This window comes from Carassius carassius, chromosome 36 (assembly GCF_963082965.1).
Source record: "Carassius carassius chromosome 36, fCarCar2.1, whole genome shotgun sequence".
NCBI classification, from domain to species: Eukaryota; Metazoa; Chordata; class Actinopteri; order Cypriniformes; family Cyprinidae; genus Carassius; species Carassius carassius.
In genome coordinates this window covers 13427404-13445263 of record NC_081790.1, presented here as the reverse complement: position 1 = coordinate 13445263, position 17860 = coordinate 13427404, and the positions used below count along the sequence as shown (strand labels likewise).

The window sequence follows — 17860 nt, the reverse complement described above, 5'->3', positions numbered from 1 at the left end:
ACCAAACACAGTGTTAAGAACCAAGGGTTGCCAAACTTCATTGGGGTTATTATAATAATTTCAGCAATGTTTTTGTCTTGTGGACTTTATGTAAAATATGTAACTCGGGACAGTACTAAATAAAAAATAACATGCATTTAGTGGAGATGCAGTTTTGTTAGTGTGATCTGCCTATACCAATTTTTGCTGAGATTTTTTCCTGAGAGATATAATTGACAGCATATACAAACAAAAATCTAATTTTCTTCAACACAAATTTTCATTAAAAACAAGTAAAAAGTCAGTAATAAAATAAGAACAAATAAAACAATTGCAAACAAAAGCAAAAATAAATATAATAGTATAAAAAGAGCAATGAAACCAAGTTTTTCAGTTTTAAGTAAGTTTATTCAATTAAGAAATACTACAGAAATTAATAAAATGAAAATTTTTATCAAAGGTAATGTCTTCATTGTAAAAATTAAATAAATTAATGCTTACCATTAAAGTTATAAAAAGTATTCAGTCTAGAGCAGAAAATGATTTTCTTTGTTTGTTTTTTGATTAACATGATAAACAGCAGAAGGAATATTGGACTGCGGTCCCTTTAAGAGATTATCCACGGACCCAATATACTGTTACACAACATGCGGTCTCTTTCTCAACTATTTAACATACCGAAACTGACTGTGTTTAACTGGATACACACCAAGTTGGGCATTTTGACATAATTTTGTATGCATTTGAACGTTTTAGCGCAATTAGACACACATTTTGGTATTTGTGTCTCACAAACTATTTGAGACTGAGTGTGGCTTGTGTGATCCACTAATATAGATTGGTGGCGGTGCGCATGCTTTTGGTGTAGGTGTGATATCTGCAGGAATTACTAAAGTAATGTGCAATACAAGCACCATCGGAGTGAATGAGTCGTGTGTGTGAGAGAGAAGTGGTCGTTGGAGAGAACAGTGCGATAATGTGTGGCTGACGTGATTTTATTGTCTGTGCCACTGGTAACAAAACATATCGGCTCGAAATCGGAAAGAAGTGAGACTGATCAGCCGGTCATCGATCCTGGCCGATTGTGAGGAAAATCTGCCAATTCTGATCCAATGGCCGATCTATCGGTGCATCTCTAGCATTTTGTATGAACTCTGTCATTTTGTTAAAATTATTCACATTTTCACAGATTCTGCAAGGGGTTCCCAAACCCTTGCATGCCTTTGTAATTTATCCTTATTTAGGGTATAGGACTTTTCTTTATTTTTTTTATTTTTTATTTTCTTAATATTTATTTAAACAGATCGTGAAACAGACAAGCATGACAGGTATAATTAAGAAAATTCCTTCAGCGCACATTTCCGTGTAATATTTTTACAGATTTTTTAAACCGTGTATGCAATATTAAATTGTTTAATTAAGCTAAGATAAAGCACTATAAATTCTTAATTAATTTGAAACAAAACTATAATGTTTTTTTTTTTTTTTTGAAAAAGGATGAAGACTTGGACTTCAAGCTCGCTAAAGCACGTGTTCGGAGATTCAGCAGCCCAACACTGAATATTATATTGTGGTTATTGTATTTTGATTAATAAAATAAAAATGATAAAAATTAATATACAAAAAGGAAATCTAAATTGCCCTACTTCTAAATAAATGAAGCAGTTATTTTTATTTCATTAAAAATAGGCCAAAAGAGACGAGTAGGCTACCAGAAAGTAAAAAAAAAATAATAACTTAATGTTTTTGCTCAAAATTCGTTTTTAATCCCTGCATGATTTTAGTCATAGGCCTACATGATAAAGATAAAATATCAAACTCATACACAACTATTACAAAAGCTGAAAAGATTTACTGATGCTCAAGAAGGCAAAACACAATGCATTAAGAGCCAGGGGATGTAAACTTTTGAACAGGATTATATGTAAATTCTTCTCATTTTGTTTAACGATCATATGTTTTCATTTAGTACTGGACTTCAGAAGCTACATAAACACCTACATGTTTCCCAGAAGACAAAATAAGTACAGTTTATGATCATCCAATTTATATATATATATATATATATATATATAATATTATACTTAATTTTAGGATTTGCAATAGTGTAATATTTTAGACCTCACTCAAGAAACCTTGCTGTTATGCTGTATATGCCAAAATTGTAATTGTCAGAGCAAGAGAGCTGTCAGGAGTTCTCAAGTGTTCAAGTGTTAGTGAATTGGTGTCTTGCTATGCGGCCAAAATTTGCCTCACATTTTGCTAATGCGTTTTGCAGAGCACCATGCGATTCATAACTGCACTCAGCTGAGCTTCACACACTGGCCTATTCTGTAAAAAAAAAAATAAGCGACAAACCACCAGACGGGGTGACACGAAATCTCTATGAGAGCCATTATCAATGTCCTGCATACAGCAGAAATCTAATACGGCACACATTCTTGACATTGCCGTGTTTTGTGTGCTTCCATTCTATTCTGTCTGACCCCTTCTCAGCGTTTCTCTTTCAATATCTCAGTATGTCTTCACGCCTTTATTTCCTCCCCTCCTCTTCTTCTTCGGTCTTCCTCTGCATGCAAGCTGTTGATGGCACTTTCTCGGTGAGAGGCTGGTTTGTGGGTGAGTAACAGGGACGGTGACTCTGCACGTAGCAGGGCTCGGATGCCGCTCGGTCGTGCCAGACGGGAGGCTTGTTTACCGCAGGCGAAAGGATGCTACAGCCTGGCTATTTCAGACCATTGCTGTTCTCAAGCAGAGCGGAGGGTGGGGGCATGACTGTGCAGATACCACATCTTTGGCAGGGTACGTGAGTGTGTGGGCTTCACAAACACCTGAAACCCCCACCGCGGCCCCGGGCGAGGCCCTGGGCGGTATCATGACACTGCAGGGCAGAGGTGTTTACGCAGTCTCACGTTTCTGAGGTCAAGCTCAGTCAAAGTGCCCCGTCTGGACAGTGCAACTGACCAAAATAAAAGCATAAATCAAACCAAAATGAAATCTATAAATCCACTGACCACCAGCGAGCCCCCACCTGTCACTGTCTGCGGATCGCATTCCGCCTCAAGTCGTTGCGTAACACTCTGAAAGCAACAGCCAGAGCTGCTCAAATAATCTCATCGAGCGGCCTTCACAAGCCTTTAATGTCCTTCTTGTGCCAGTGCCCAGACAACCAAACATGCCTGTTTACAAAGAGCGTCATAGCAGGTGGCAATAATGATGATATGAGTTGAGGTTAAGGCTTTTTTTATGGTAATGATAATACGTCTGTGCTCCGCTTCACAGGCTGTTCCTCTTAAATTTTAGCATCTTGTTTTTGCACATTCCACCTTGTACAAGTTGTTATTTAGTTTCATCTTTATTAATGTAACAGGTGCCAGCTTGTTAGAACAGGAAGAAATGTATTTCTCCCGGAGCATGGCAGATATAAACTGGAACACACAAGAGGGTACAAGTATTTGATGTCATCTGAACAGGGAATAAATTATACAACACTGGAATGTGTCTTGCCTGCTTCTGTCTTCTTTTTCAAAAAGAGAAGACCTAAAGTTAGACATCCTTGAGGTTTCTGCCACTTGATTGAAGGTGAAGCCTATGAATAATGCATGGCAGAGGGAAATCACGTCTGGGGCTTTTTATAGAGCCACGACGCGCTTGTGTGCGCTAGCCTCACAGATCTGAAGATCAACAAATGGCAACGGAGGAAAACAAGAACATAACAAACTGCTAAGGAATGTTGAGAAATGAAAGAATTGCTATATTCAGAGATAGAAAGAGGCTGGCGTCGTGATAAAAGGAGAAGAAAGAGGATTTGGGAGCTTGCGCTGCCATTTAACCTCACACTCTTCCAGGCTTAAAGATGTCAGTTAACCCAGCGCTTTTCTTGTTTTCTCCTTTCCGCACTCGCTCTCACTCTCTCCTTTTCTCCGTTCTCATTTTTACCAAGAAGCGCAAACCCTTGATTAGCCGGCACAGCTATTATTGTAAGTGTCACAGGCTTTCAAATCAAAGAGCTAATCACTGAACACAGACCTGATATATTTGCAAACATGAGTGTCCTCCAAAAAAAGACCCCTCCTTCTGTCGCTATCAATAACCTTAAACATCACGGTATCCCTTTTATTGGCAAATGCACTGGTCATAGCACTCTAGTTTGTGTCATTAGGTTAATGACAGAGGATGTCTTGTAATGGCTGCCGCTGAATGAGGCATTAGGTGCGAATCCTTTCCCCTGAGCTGCTGTTGTGGGTGCAGGTATAAATTGTGGATTAGAATGGGGGGAATGTCTCTTTTTCCCAGGTAGCGCAATTAGGAGCGCCGGCTTAAACCCGCTTCCTGACAGAGCTCTTGTGTGAGGCTAATGCGCCATAGTTCTGCCTGTTGACTCCACAGAAAAGAGGCTTCGAAAGGATAATGAAAAGAGTGCTGTGTCGTTCCCCCGGACAACATAATTGAGCTTTGTTCAACGCCCCAGTCTCCCAATACACCTTCACTGTCTTGTTTTTGAAGAGACTCCCCTGCCTTCTCATAGAAGAGCCCGGACTGCATGCTGCTTATTTAACCTAGCATCCACGGTGTGGTTGAGCCACCCAGCGTGGAATGTTCTCCAAAAAACCAGACTGATCCACAAAACAAGACAGGGATTTATTAATGACATCGGCCGTGAAAGAAAAGAATGTTTCTTTGAGTCGTCTTTGGTAATTTTGTGCAAGAGGGCTATGGTTGGTTTTTAAATACAGCAGCTCTGTTTCAAAACCTAGCGAGCTGACTTGCCATCTACAGCCTACTTTCTAAAGGCAAGTACCGCCTTAGTTGGCATACTGAATGAAATGCAATTTATTTTGAATGCTATACATATGATTCTGTAACCAGCTTTCTAAGGCATAGCATTAGTGTAAAAAATAGACCACATTGTATTGATTGATCTTTTTATTTATTTATTTATTTATAATTGTTTGTTTTTGTTTTTATTATTATTTTTCCATGAATTCATAAAAAATATTAGTTTTTTGTTACCCATGTTTGTTTGTTTGTTTATAATTGTGTTATTGTTATAATGTTCTCATTATTAAATCAGTTATAAATATTTAGATTAGAACCATGTATTTTGCTTACTCATGATATTTATTCATTCATTTATTAGTGCTAGTTATTTTTCAATATTGAATAAGTTCATAAATATTAAATGCATTTAATGGTAAATAAGTATAATACATATTTTTAATAATTTGCTTTGCCATGTTAGAATGCCCTGTGCATGTAGGGTTTATTTATTTATTTAAATGTTTTAGTTAGTTTTTCTTTTCCTTTTTTCGGAGTAAAATCTGTTAATAATAATTCATGCAATCTGTAATTTTACATGGTGCAAGTATTATTTCAAAAAAACTGTTTTTGCTTGCAAAATTTCGCCCAAAATTCACTAATGTGAATCTTTAGGCAGTGAAATCATGCTAACAACCTTTACTAACAGCCTTCTCTTTGGGGAGTGTACCCATAACGCCTGTGCAGGCAGCTCGCTAGGTTTTGGAACAGATCCGAATTCTTGGCTGCTATTTAGAAAACGCCCTGTTAAAGGTTCGACTGCTTGCCATTTTTGTCTCATCCGCACAATATGTTGTTAATGTTATCTATCCTAATCTGTGAGCTGTAGGGGAAATCAGTGTGTGTATAGTGGGGAATAAAGCCCTTTCTGGATCATAATAAAGGCAGCCACCGTCGTTTCTCACACTGTCTCGCTTTCTCTGTCTGTGTCTCTCTTCAACCGCTACTCATCTATGCTTAGCACGAGTTTGCAGTATGTGCGAGTGTGGCTGGAATTCATATGAATGTCTCTCCGCAGGGAGAGAGGGCCGAGTCATTGATATGTACAGGAGGACTCCTGATAAACAGCCCGCACCACTGAGAATTACCCAGCCATTTGATACATTCCGATCATGAAAAAAAAAGGCAGAAAAAAAAGATCTTGAAACAAAGGATAGACATAAAGACAGGGTTGGTAAACAGTGAGAGAGACTGGCAGTACTATGTAATTTTCTGTCAGTCAAAATAATATATTCAAGCACAATTGTATCTTATAGAGCGTAAACACATTGTGTGTGAGAGAAAGAGATAAAGAGCGAGGGAGAAGTGGCACACGGCTCATAAACGCAGTAATGGCTTTTCATGGATGCAGTTGCAGGGGTTAAGGGTGGGCTTATCTCGAACAGCTGAAATTTGGTTGGTTTTTGTTGTTGATGCTGTCGTTCTGTTTTTTTGTTTTTTCGCCATCTGATTCGCCATTGTCTGCCTCATTCATTCTTAATGGACTGGAAAAGACTGGGGAAAAGACATGCTGGTAATCTCACCGAAGATTGCTAAAATAAAGCAGATATAGCCTACCGCAAACAGTCAGTTTAGGGATGTCTCTCATCTCTCAGAAGAGGGACAAAACTGGTTTCGTGTCTTTTTTTTATGCTTGTCTCCCAAGTATTCAATCTAATATTCTTTAAATATTTTGAATATGTCTTTACTGTCACTTTGATCAATTTAAATCATCTTTGTTGAAGAAAATTCCTTTAAATAAATTGTATAGACCCCCAAACACTGTTGTTCTTGTTTATTTGTTTAGAATGCCTTTTTTTTTTTCGAAATTAAAACGGTTTAATTTTAAAATAAACCTTTTTTTTACAGGTTTTAATTAGTCAGTGTGGTCTCAGACTTTTAGACTCACTATGTTTTGCTGTCATTGTTGAGTACAAGACATTATGTAGTTCTATTCTTCTGTTTTCTATTTGTACATTGTAATAATAAAACCCTTTATAGCTGATGTCAGTCAACTGTCCTTTACTAAAGAGGATCTTTTGAAAAGTCAATTAACATTAATCATCATTATGGTAATGTTGTGGCAGTGTGGTGTCAACACCTCACTGAAATCTCTATTAAGCTCAAGTGCAGCAGTGGATTGACAGATTGGCCCCCCACCCCATTTCTCTTTCCCTCTCTTGTGCATTGTTGGCCCCCTTTGACAAATACCTTAATCTGAGTGTGCACATGGGCCGGCATGCCTTTTAGGGATTGAGTGGGACCTTCTAAAAGCAGATGAATGAGGGGCATGGTTGGCTGCATGGGCCAGCTTCTCTGTTCCCAGGAACAGCCTTCCACTCTCCCATGATTATCTTTGCATTATCATTTCTTTGGCCTAGCATTCATAGCTTCTCCCGCTGCTAGTGTCACATGCCCCTCCGCCACAGTTGTTAAGCATGCTGCTCTTAAACCTAGCAGTGCTCCAACCTGTTTCATCAGGGCAGGGCCAGACAGATGAAAGGCTCTAGGATGAAAAGAACAACGTAGAGGACAGTAGACGGCAGACAGTAGAGCATGGTTTATTGTTGTGGAGACATGAGCATTTAGAATTGAATCAGCTTTTTCTGTTAAATATAGTTCAAAATTCGAAAGGAATTTATTGAAGGGAATTTTAATGCATGCATTATTTTTATCTGAATGTTTTAATGTATGTTTTAGTGCTGTCACAATATCAGATTTTTAGAACTTGATTATTGTGGCCAAAATAATTCACAACAACAATATCATTGGGATATTCACATAAATAACAAAGAATTGTCACATTTACTTTTTTGTGTTTTCTGTAGTTTTTGCCAAGATATGAAAGTAGGGAAATGGAGTAAAAGCGTTTGTAACCATTTTGTACAAAAGTGCACAAAAATAATGACCTGCTGTTCAACACTTGGAGAATCCAGGCAACTCCTACACTAGTGAGCTAACTGTTCTTGTTCTCGTTTGTCATCTTACAAATTATTTTTACAGTTGGATTAATGGTCACCAAAGCTGTTTGGTTACCAACATTCTTCAAAATATCTCTCTCTTGTGTTTCTCAGAAAAAAAATGTCATACAGGCATACATGAGGATTAGTAAATGATGACAGAATCTTGATTTTTAGGTGAACTATTCTTTAGAGGCTGATCAGTCAAGTAGTCATTTCTGGCATCCAACCAGTCATTGTTAAAAATCTTTAACTTTACTAAAACGCATGCCGTTTATACCTAGTGTTTTTGGGGTTTCCGGCCTGCTGGGGAGCAGTGAGCAGGCCACACTGACAGGGGAAATCCTATCTATGATGTACGGCCTGGGGTCCACTCAGGAGTGAGAAAGTTCAGGTTTATATGAGCCGGTCTCTAACAGCTCAATAACACAGGCCCGTAATCTGCTCGGGTTTCAAACACAGGGCTGATTTACGAGCCAGCACGCCACTCCGGCATTGAAATTAGGTGTTCAGCATATGTTTTGTTGACATAAATTTAAAATTTATTGCCGTTGTCAAAACTGACTGTTAGACAAAGTCGCTTATTAACTGAGTAAATGGCTTGAGAGTTTTATGCCTGCTTCCTTAATGACTACAGTCAGTCTGTTTCAGGCACACAGAGTGCCACCCCCTCTCCTTTCTCTTCTGCTTTCACACACACACCATCTACAGTTTCTGTGGCAAAACCAGAGCACAGCTGGTTGGAGAGGCCTGAGGGGAAAAGGAACTGCCATAGTTCACACATACGAGTTGTGTGTGTCTTGAAGAGGTGGGGTGCGGGGCATATATCTCCCATAAAATCTACAGAGACTTTACTTCTGGTTGTCCAGTTGTTGAAATTGCAGGGGCAGGTGCCCCGGTGACTTTGCCTTTACGACAGGACTGCCGCGCTCCATGCTGGAAGCAGGTTTAAGCATGTCATATTCAGGGTCGCCCTGTAAAAATAAAGCACAGATAAAACTAATTACCTCCCTCTGATTTTAAGCAAACCATGGTATTGCATGTAAACATCTGACTGTTTCAATAAAGGCAAAATCACTCTTCAGTAGGTTTGGGACTAGGGATGCATAATAGATAGTGCTGATATGTATTTTCATGTCAAAGCTAACAATAAATATATGACCAATTTTGTGTGAAAAAGTGACTGGCACTGTGTGGCCCTAAAAATTAATTTAGTCATCACATGACAGTACTATGAAAATAGATATTCATTTAGAGATTTGAAAGATTAGAATTATTAGTGGTCTTTCAAGATCAATTGTAATTGAGTGTTAGATGACAGCAAAGGTAATCCAAATTTAAAATTAGGGGATATAATAGTGTACAAATAAATAATTATTTACTTTTATTTTCTTACACTTTGTTGTTTTTCCTCATTTGTGTTTTTAAAGCATGACAATATAGATTTTATTAATTCTATTTCAGTTATATTCTAGTTTTCAGTCTTTTGTTACTTTAGTAAATCAAGATAAGCTTAATGAAATTGAGAGAATTTCTTGGCAATTTTATGAAAAGTGTATTTTATTTCAGTTAACATTTATTTTAAGTAAGGAAAAGTGTGTGTGTTTGTGTGTGTGTGTGTGTGTGTGTATATATATATATATATATATATATATATATATATATATTGCCCAATCCTATTTCACAGTGACATTTGTTAAGGTAGTAAAAGTTCTGATGATTGCACAAGTCTCTTATTCTAATGTACTATATATAGTGAAAGTCCTTCCTGCCTCAAGTAGCCAGTCTGCCTTCTATCAGCTCTCAAATGTCCCCTCAGGGCTCGAAGGGTCACTCCGACAGTATGCGCTCTCTGCCAGTCTCTAATCAGTGGTAGCGCACTCTCCTCAGACCTCAGGAGAGGGACAATGGCTAGATTGAAGGCACACAAAGGCCTTTGAGTGTTCCCCCTACAGTATCTCTGTATTGTGCCGCATTAGCACAGATCCCAAAGGTGCACAGACCCCTGGCTTTTCCCAGCTCCCCCTCGTGCGCTCACTCGCCCGCCCGTCTTTTGAAGTGCCCTTTATCCTGGAAGGCGTTTACAGGCCTTTTTAATTACTTGCAGCTTGCCAAAGGGCTTTGCTGCTTCATTCTTCTCTTTGTTTGTTGGGTCTCCACAATCCCCATCTAGAAGACAGCCATCAGGATTTTGGATGCGTTGCAAGTTTTCTCTCACCCCCCCACCCCTTTTGTTTATTTCCTGAAGTCTCTCTTTTGTGATTCTCAACCCTCAAATGGTTTTCCATTGGTGTTTTTTTCTTTCTCTCTCTCGTTGAGGTTAAACCACACTTCCTTGCTTCATAATTCTTGCCACTATTTCCAAGTTCTGCCAACTCTTGTTTATAAGAACAGAGAATAAAAGCTTAAATCATTACAGCCCAGCATGTGATGCTGATTCTCACAACTTCAAACAGAAACGAGGGGTTCTTTGATAAAAATAGTTTTTGGTTAGTGCATCTTTATAGAAGAATCAACCAAAGCATCAGTTGAACCAAACAGATTATGGATTTCACTAGCATGAAAATGACGCAAAGAAAAGAAACAAAAACCTGCCTTGTGCAGTGCGCGTTATCTATGTAGTATGAATAGAAAGTGAAGAAAGTAAACTTCTTTGTTCCTCATTAAAGATGTATACATTTGGCACTAAAGTGCAAACAATGATCTAATTACCACTCTGCAAACAATTACCAAATGCTGTAAGCATGCTAATAAAAACCAATTCAGTTCACTACTCGTAGCAAGTTGCCAGTGTTCTTGTGGCATTCTTACAAACCTCGTACTTTGAGCAGCTCGTCACACCACCACAACCCATAAAACAACTTACTGTACCTGCCTTGTCTGAGTTTCATATTCTTAATGAGTGGCAGTGACCAGCCTGAGTTTGTTCAGTTGCTTGCATTGACTTGGAATCGGATGCGATGCATCTGTGGATTAGTGTGGTTGAAAAGATGCAGATGCTTGAGACCTTTTGTTTTCAAGCCTGAGAAAGTCACACATGTGCATTCACTAGTTGATTTGAATCCACACATTGGTAAGGGCAGAATGCTAATAGTAAATGGTAAATACACTTTAACATAGCTAGTCTGCACCAGGTTTCAGAATTAATTCAAGGGACAGTGAAACAAAAAAAGCTTTGTCTCTTGCTGTACTCAATAGGGCTCAATGTGGCAGTCCTGACTAACTTGGTGCCATAGGCTTGATAAGACATGACCAAAGGGAATAAAAAATATATATTTATTTTTGTTATTTTTTTAGTAGTCGAAAGCAACATGAGAGTGATTTGAAACGTGATTGGAAAGAGAAAATGTAGATTTCTGTAGCAATGTTTTAGACACTTACTAGTTCATTGCACAGTTGCTTTGAAAGTCCACTTGACTCATGCTTTTGCATGACTCAATTCTGTTGGTTTAATCTTTCCCTGATACTCAGAGATGTAATAATTTAAGAGAACAAATGTTTCTCTTTTAGCCTCATGAAAAGTTGACCCCTGTTTGAAATGTACCCTGCAGCCAAATTCAGCTGTTAAAGTCACTCTTATCTGGGGACTCATGGCCATCTATATGTTCCTGTTTAGATAAAGGGCTCCTTCATCTCCACTTGGGGAACTGATTGAATGAACAATAGGACTTTGTACTTTTGTACCATTGATAATTTTCACTTTCAAGGCATTTCATGACATTTAGTGACAGGCTTTAATAAACATAAGATTGTCTAAATATGGGAATAATTGGTTGAAGTGACAGGGAAATGTTCAAATTTAGCTTCAAGTGGTTGCAAACAATGGTTTATTCCTCTCTTAAGAAGATAAACAGTAGTTTTACAAATCTCACTTTAGTATTTCCAAAAAACAAGGGCTCTGGTCTTAAGTCAAGTCAAGTCGAGCTTTATTGTCATTCCGCAACATGTGTGGACATACAGTGGAACAAAATGTCATGCCATACAAGACCACAGTGCTACATACTGTAAATACAGAAATACAACAGTAAAATAAAACCGTATAGACCTATACACAAACTAACCTACTGACAGATTTTGACTATAAATATACTATATATAAATGTTTACCTAATACATAAACTAAAAAATACAAACTACACGAATGCTTCACGTAAATACTGTACCTATACACAGTTTACCTACTGACAGATTTGACTATAAATATACTATATATAAAGGTTTGCCTATACATAAACAAAAAAAAATACAGAATATACAAAAGCTTCACATTATACTGTACATGTGCAAAGAGAAACATTGGTAGTCAAGCAGCTGGCTGGGAAACAGTGCAAGATGATTTGTAGTGCATGAGCATGTAAATATACAATTATTACGGAGCCTTTTTTGGGATTATGTGCACACAGCAGTGTGTGTGAAAAGTGTCTAGTGCACATAGAGGAGACTGTGTTACTACAGGTGGTTTGTACAGGGCCACTCACCTGTGTGTAGCACACTTCAAATTGCACAAAAAAAGCCACAGGGTTTGTGTTGGGTTTCAGAGGCTCACACAGCCTGGGGTAAAAGTTGTAGAGCAGTCTGGCGGAGCGGGCTCTGATGCTCCAGTACCATCTTCCTGATGGTAGAAGCTGGAAAAGAATATGGGAGGGATGGGTGGGGTCCTTCACGATACTGTTGTCTTTGCTGGAGCATCGTAAAAGGAAAATGTCTAGGATGGAGGGGAGAGGGGCACCGATGATCTGTTAACTGTCCACTGGAGGGTCTTGTGGTCCACTGCACTACAGTTCCCATACCAGAGCATGATGCAGCGGGTCAGCATGTGTTCTGAGGTGCCCCTGTAGAATGTGGTGAGGATGGGTGGAGGGAGACTTGCTTTTTTTCAGCCGGTGGAGAAAGTGTAGGCGCTGTTGTGCCTTCTTGGAGACATGGTGTTGGTGGTTCAGGTGAGATCCTCTGTGATGTGCACCCCAAGGATTCTAGTGCTGCTGACTCTCTCCACAGTCAAGCTGTCAATGGTCAGTGGGGGTGGTCAACGGAGTTTCTTCTGAAGTCCATCACAGCTCCTTTGTCTTACATTGAGAGATAGGTTGTTAGTGCCACACCATTCAGCCTGTTGTGCTGCTTCCTCTCTATAGTGTGTTTCATTGCTGTTGCTTATGAGACCTACCACAGTTGTGTCTTCCATAAACTTAATGATGTGTTTGGAGCTAAACTTGGCAGTGTAGTCATGGGTAGAGGTCGACTGATATATCGGGCGGCCGATATATCGGGCCGATATTTGTCATTTTTTAATAATCGGCATCGGCCGATATCCGTGTTTAGTAGCGCCGATTTAAAGTCAGGCACGTCGGCGGGCAGCCCCGTGTTATTGGTGCGGTGGAAAGTGCTGCTGCTGCATGTGAAGCACCCCAAGCCAAAAGTTTTGGAAGATTCAACAACAGTCCTGGGAGATAAAGGTAGTCAGAGAATTTCACTCTGTAAATGGGGTGGAGAAGTTGACCGCTCTAACAAACACTGCAGCGTGACGTTACCAAAGTAAACTGTCTCTGACGTTACTCCGCCCCGCTCACAGACAGCAGCGTGCTCGGAGAGACAGCTGTCCTGGAGCTGCCCAGAACGGTGAATCACATTTGTTCGGAAGCATGGTTTGATGTAGACAATAACCAGTTTTCCATCCAACTCATTTGTATTTAGGGATGTCAATATTCGATAATTTCCATGATCAATCGTCGTTTAAATTAATGGTCAATTAATTACCTTAATGCTGCAAAATGCGTCTGCAGCGGTATTATTATTATGTGCAAAAGCCACTTGGAAAAAAAGCTTTCTCACCCGAATTAAAGGGGTTTTAGTCTGACTAAAATGCTAGTAGCAGGACTATAAAATGAATAGATGTGATTATGATCATTTGATAAAATGAAGAGAGCGCGCCATACGTTGGAGATCATTTTACTTTGTTGACTGTTTCCCATCAATGAAGACCGCTGAATGCGCCTCTTTAAATGGTGTCGTGGTGCTTGTTGTATTTTAAAACGCAACTGCAATGTTTTCAAATGACACACTTTAGTAGTGGTGCAACGGATCATCATTGATCAATATCTTCGGTTCGGCACACACGTGACCTCCGGATTGATTTATGAAAAAAAAAAAAGTTGCACTTGTTCAGTCCACACTCATGGCGAGCGGAGGAACGGAGGAGCTTGAACGCCCCGCGCATTTTGGATTCCCTGTCAGATATAATGATGAAGGAAAGAGGTTAGAGTGAAAAGATTGTGCCAGATCTTTATGAACAGGAGAAGAAAAAAGTTGTGGATGAACTATCCCGAGCATCCTCTGTTGCGCTCACGACAGACGGGTGGATGTCCAGGGGGACGGAGAGCTATGTGACGATAACTGTTCACTTCATCACAGCACACTGGAAAATGAGAAGTCGGGCTATTATGTTAAAAAGAAGATATTATGTGCACTTTAAGTTGATTTCATATATTTTAATTTAATAATTTAATGTTAATAAAAAAAAAGACAAAACGTTTATTTGTCTTGGCCTTTTTTTTTTTTTTTTTTTTGCTGATCCGAAAAATGATCCGATCCATTCGAGCGAGCGCGGGTTTGACTAGATGTATTTGGAGGTTATTGCTCACGTCTCGTTCTGCACATATCCAAATGTTTCCATATTCGCAATGTATCTGAATGTTAAACTATAATATTTTTTATTTATTTAATGTAAACTAGACGGAAAGATCATTCTCTACACATGAGCAAAAACCTCCTTGGCATAACAGCAGAGTTTGACCGGTATACGGTCTATTTAAACTGACCAGTGTAACCTTTTAAATGTTTGGTTGACTGTACTTTATTTTAATAATGAACAGACTGCGATGTAAGTTTGAAATTAGAATGCACTTTAGATGTTCTGTGTCATTTATACCAAACACAAATGTTGCTGGTTGCTAGTGTGTTTGCAGCACAACTGTTATTTATTTTTTATATATTTATTTTTTTATATTTTTCAGTTTAATTGACTTTTATTTCTAAAATTCTATTTATTTAAATGTATATTTAAGTTTACATTTATGTTCTAACAAACTTGAAAAATTCTACTTGATAAATGCTCTAAAACTTTAATGCAAATGATTGACTTTTATATATATATATATATATATATATATATATATATATATATATATATATATATATATTACCTGTTTTATATATTTAATACTTGGTCAGTTTTATTGATTTTGTTTGGTTAACTTTGGATACATTTTTTATTTTAATACCGTGCAGTGCACAAAATTAAGATTCGAGAGATGGTTCAAGTCAGTGCTCAATAAATGATTAGTTTAGAAATGTTGTGCATCCACTTATTATTAGTGTTTCATTTTAGCATGCAAATGAAGGGGAAAACTTCAAGATATCGGCCCCCAAAAATCGGCAGCACATATCGGCCATCGGCTGACCCTGACCTCTAAACATCGGCATCGGCTATAGAAAAACCCATATCGGTCGATTTCTAGTCATGGGTCAGCAGCGTGAAGAGCAGTGGGCTGAGCACACAGCCTTGTGGAGCACCTTAGCTCAGTGTGGTAGTGCTCGAGGTGTTGTGGCCGACATGGACTGACTGAGGTCTTCCAGTTAGAAAGTCCAGGATCCAATTACAGAGGGGGAGGTATTAAGTCCCAGCAAGTTTATTTTTTTAATATGCTGTTGTAGGATTAGTGTGTTGAATGCTGAGCTGAAGTCGATGAACAGAATTCTAACATAGGAGTCTTTACTCTCTAGGTGGGATCGAGAGTGTTGGGGAGGCTGGTTTTGATGTTGTTCATGACTAACCTCTCAAAGCACTTCATCATGATTGGAGTCAGTGCTATGGGACGGTAGTCATTTAGACAGGACACAGGTGATTTTTTTTGGTACCGGTATGATTGCTGTGGATTTGAGACATGTGGGAATGACTGCCTGGCTCAGCTAGGTATTGAAGATATCTGTTTGGACAACTGTCAGCTGTGTAGTACAGTCTTTCAGTACTCGGCCAGGTATGTTGTTGGAACCCACAGCTAGTGTCGTTTTTGCAGCCTATTTTAATTTAAATTTTAGTCTAGTCTTTGTGTGAAGCTGTCATTTTAATTTTTATTAGTTTTAGTCACGTTCATACTCTCTTTAGTCTAGTCAAGTTTCAGTCGACTAAAAGTCTGAGCGTTTTAGTCAGAAAATTACATCCATTACAGACACGGAAGACTCTCTGATTTGAATTTACAACATTTATTTTACCAACCAAACATGTTAGAAGTGCACACATCAGTCCATTTCTCTGTGTCAGACTTAAGGTTGTTTGTTGCCGTCTTCTAAATAATGCCGCGAGTTGGGTTTGAGGAAGTGACTTCGCTTTGTCTGCACAGTGCGACTTGATGAAGCCCCTGAAGTGAGACAAAGGAAACAGAAATACTGCAAAATAATAATAATAACACGTCTAAACGAAACGAAATAACGTTATAACATTTAGTTTCATCTCGTTTTGGTCAACGAAAATGAAGATACATTTTAGCATGGTTATTATTTTGTAAACCACATTAAGTCTCATTTTTATTCGTCAACAATATTGCATTATACATTTAATTATAGTCATTGTCACATGAACAGCATTTATGTTGCGTCTCGTTTTTATCACGTGATAAAGGTTCGTTGACGATGATATTTAGTCGTAATTTTAATTGACAAAAGCAACACTACACAGCCTTGCGTGGGTTAATCCTAGATGGGGTCTTCCTTACATAGGTTGGAGACAGATAGAGTGCCTGGTCGTTGGGAGGTGTGGGCAGTTTTTGTGCAGGTGTGTCATTCTGCATGTCAAACCATGAATTAAAGTGGTTGAGTGCATCCGGGAGGGATGTGTCGTCATCACAGGCCTGTGTTGGGGGCTTGTAATCCGTGATGGTCTGAATGGCTTACCACAGGCTCCGCGTGACTCTGCTGTCTGTGAAGTGATTGTTTATTTTTATTTTTTTTGAGCATATGACCGTTTTGCATTTTTCATGCCACAGGACAGATTGGCTCTTGCTGTTTTGAGGGCTGCTTTTTCTTCTGATCTGAATACCCTCTTTCTTGTTATCTGGTGTAAGAGGAATGGTAGGACTTGTCTGGTGGGAAGTAAAATTATGCTATTCTGTAGCCATTTAGCATGCTAATCGAATCTCTAGTATACCCAGGTGCTTTCCTGGTTTTTATGCGAGTGACTTAAATGGTGTTGGCTGATGTTATTTTGTCCTGTTTCTCCCCGCAGGAAGCTGCACAGCGGAATGAAGACCTACGGATGCGAGCTTTGTGGAAAACGCTTCCTAGACAGTCTGCGCCTAAGGATGCACTTGCTGTCTCACTCAGGTAACATCACTAATAAGGATCCTTGTTTTTAAGAGTTGGGTGAAATTCTGAATTTATGTTCATACATTTGAAAGTTGAATTGGAATGACAGGAAGAGGAATTGAATTGCAATCAACAGAAATTTAAGTAATTTAATAGTTGAATTATTTTAAAAGTTTGGGTTCAGTATTTTGTTAAAAATGTTTTTGAAAGAAGTTGCTTATGCTCATCAAGATTGCATTTATTTGATTAAAAATAAAGAAAACACAATAATATTGTGAGAAAGTATTACAATTTAAATTAATACAATTCTTGTATTTTAACATTTTAAAATGTAACTCATTTCTGTGATTGTAAATGGATTTTCCTCCTCATTACTCATGTTTTCAGTGTCACATGATCCTTCAGAAATCATTCTAATATGTTTGTTTGGTGCTAAAAGAAACATTTCAAAAACTGTTGAAATCACTGCTTAATATTCTTGTGGAAACCAGATTCATTCTTTCAGGGTTTTTTGATAAAAAAAAAATAAAAGTTAAAGAACAAGTATTTTCTCAAAATATTTTGTAGCATTATAAATGTCTTTACAGTATATTTTTGATTAATTTAATGCATCTTTGCTGAATAAAAGCATTAATTTATTTAAAAACAATCTTACTGACCCCAAACTTTTGAACAGTAGTATTTTTATATCTGTTCTATAGGTTGAATCCTGGAATATCTACATTTGTTTCCAGTTAATTTTTGGAGGTTGTATATGTTTTGTTTTT

General features: G+C 38.3%; 1 protein-coding gene across 4 annotated transcripts in view; it reads left to right on the top strand.

Annotated features, from left to right (window-relative positions):
- Window positions 1-17860, top strand: part of LOC132117225 (zinc finger and BTB domain-containing protein 16-A) — a 118357-nt gene that overhangs the window by 38448 nt on the left and 62049 nt on the right. For all 4 annotated transcript variants that reach the window (XM_059526362.1, XM_059526358.1, XM_059526361.1 and 1 more), the window contains one exon: window positions 17014-17111. In XM_059526362.1, the coding sequence (XP_059382345.1) occupies window positions 17014-17111 (98 nt within the window). The remainder of the gene's footprint in view (window positions 1-17013; window positions 17112-17860) is intronic.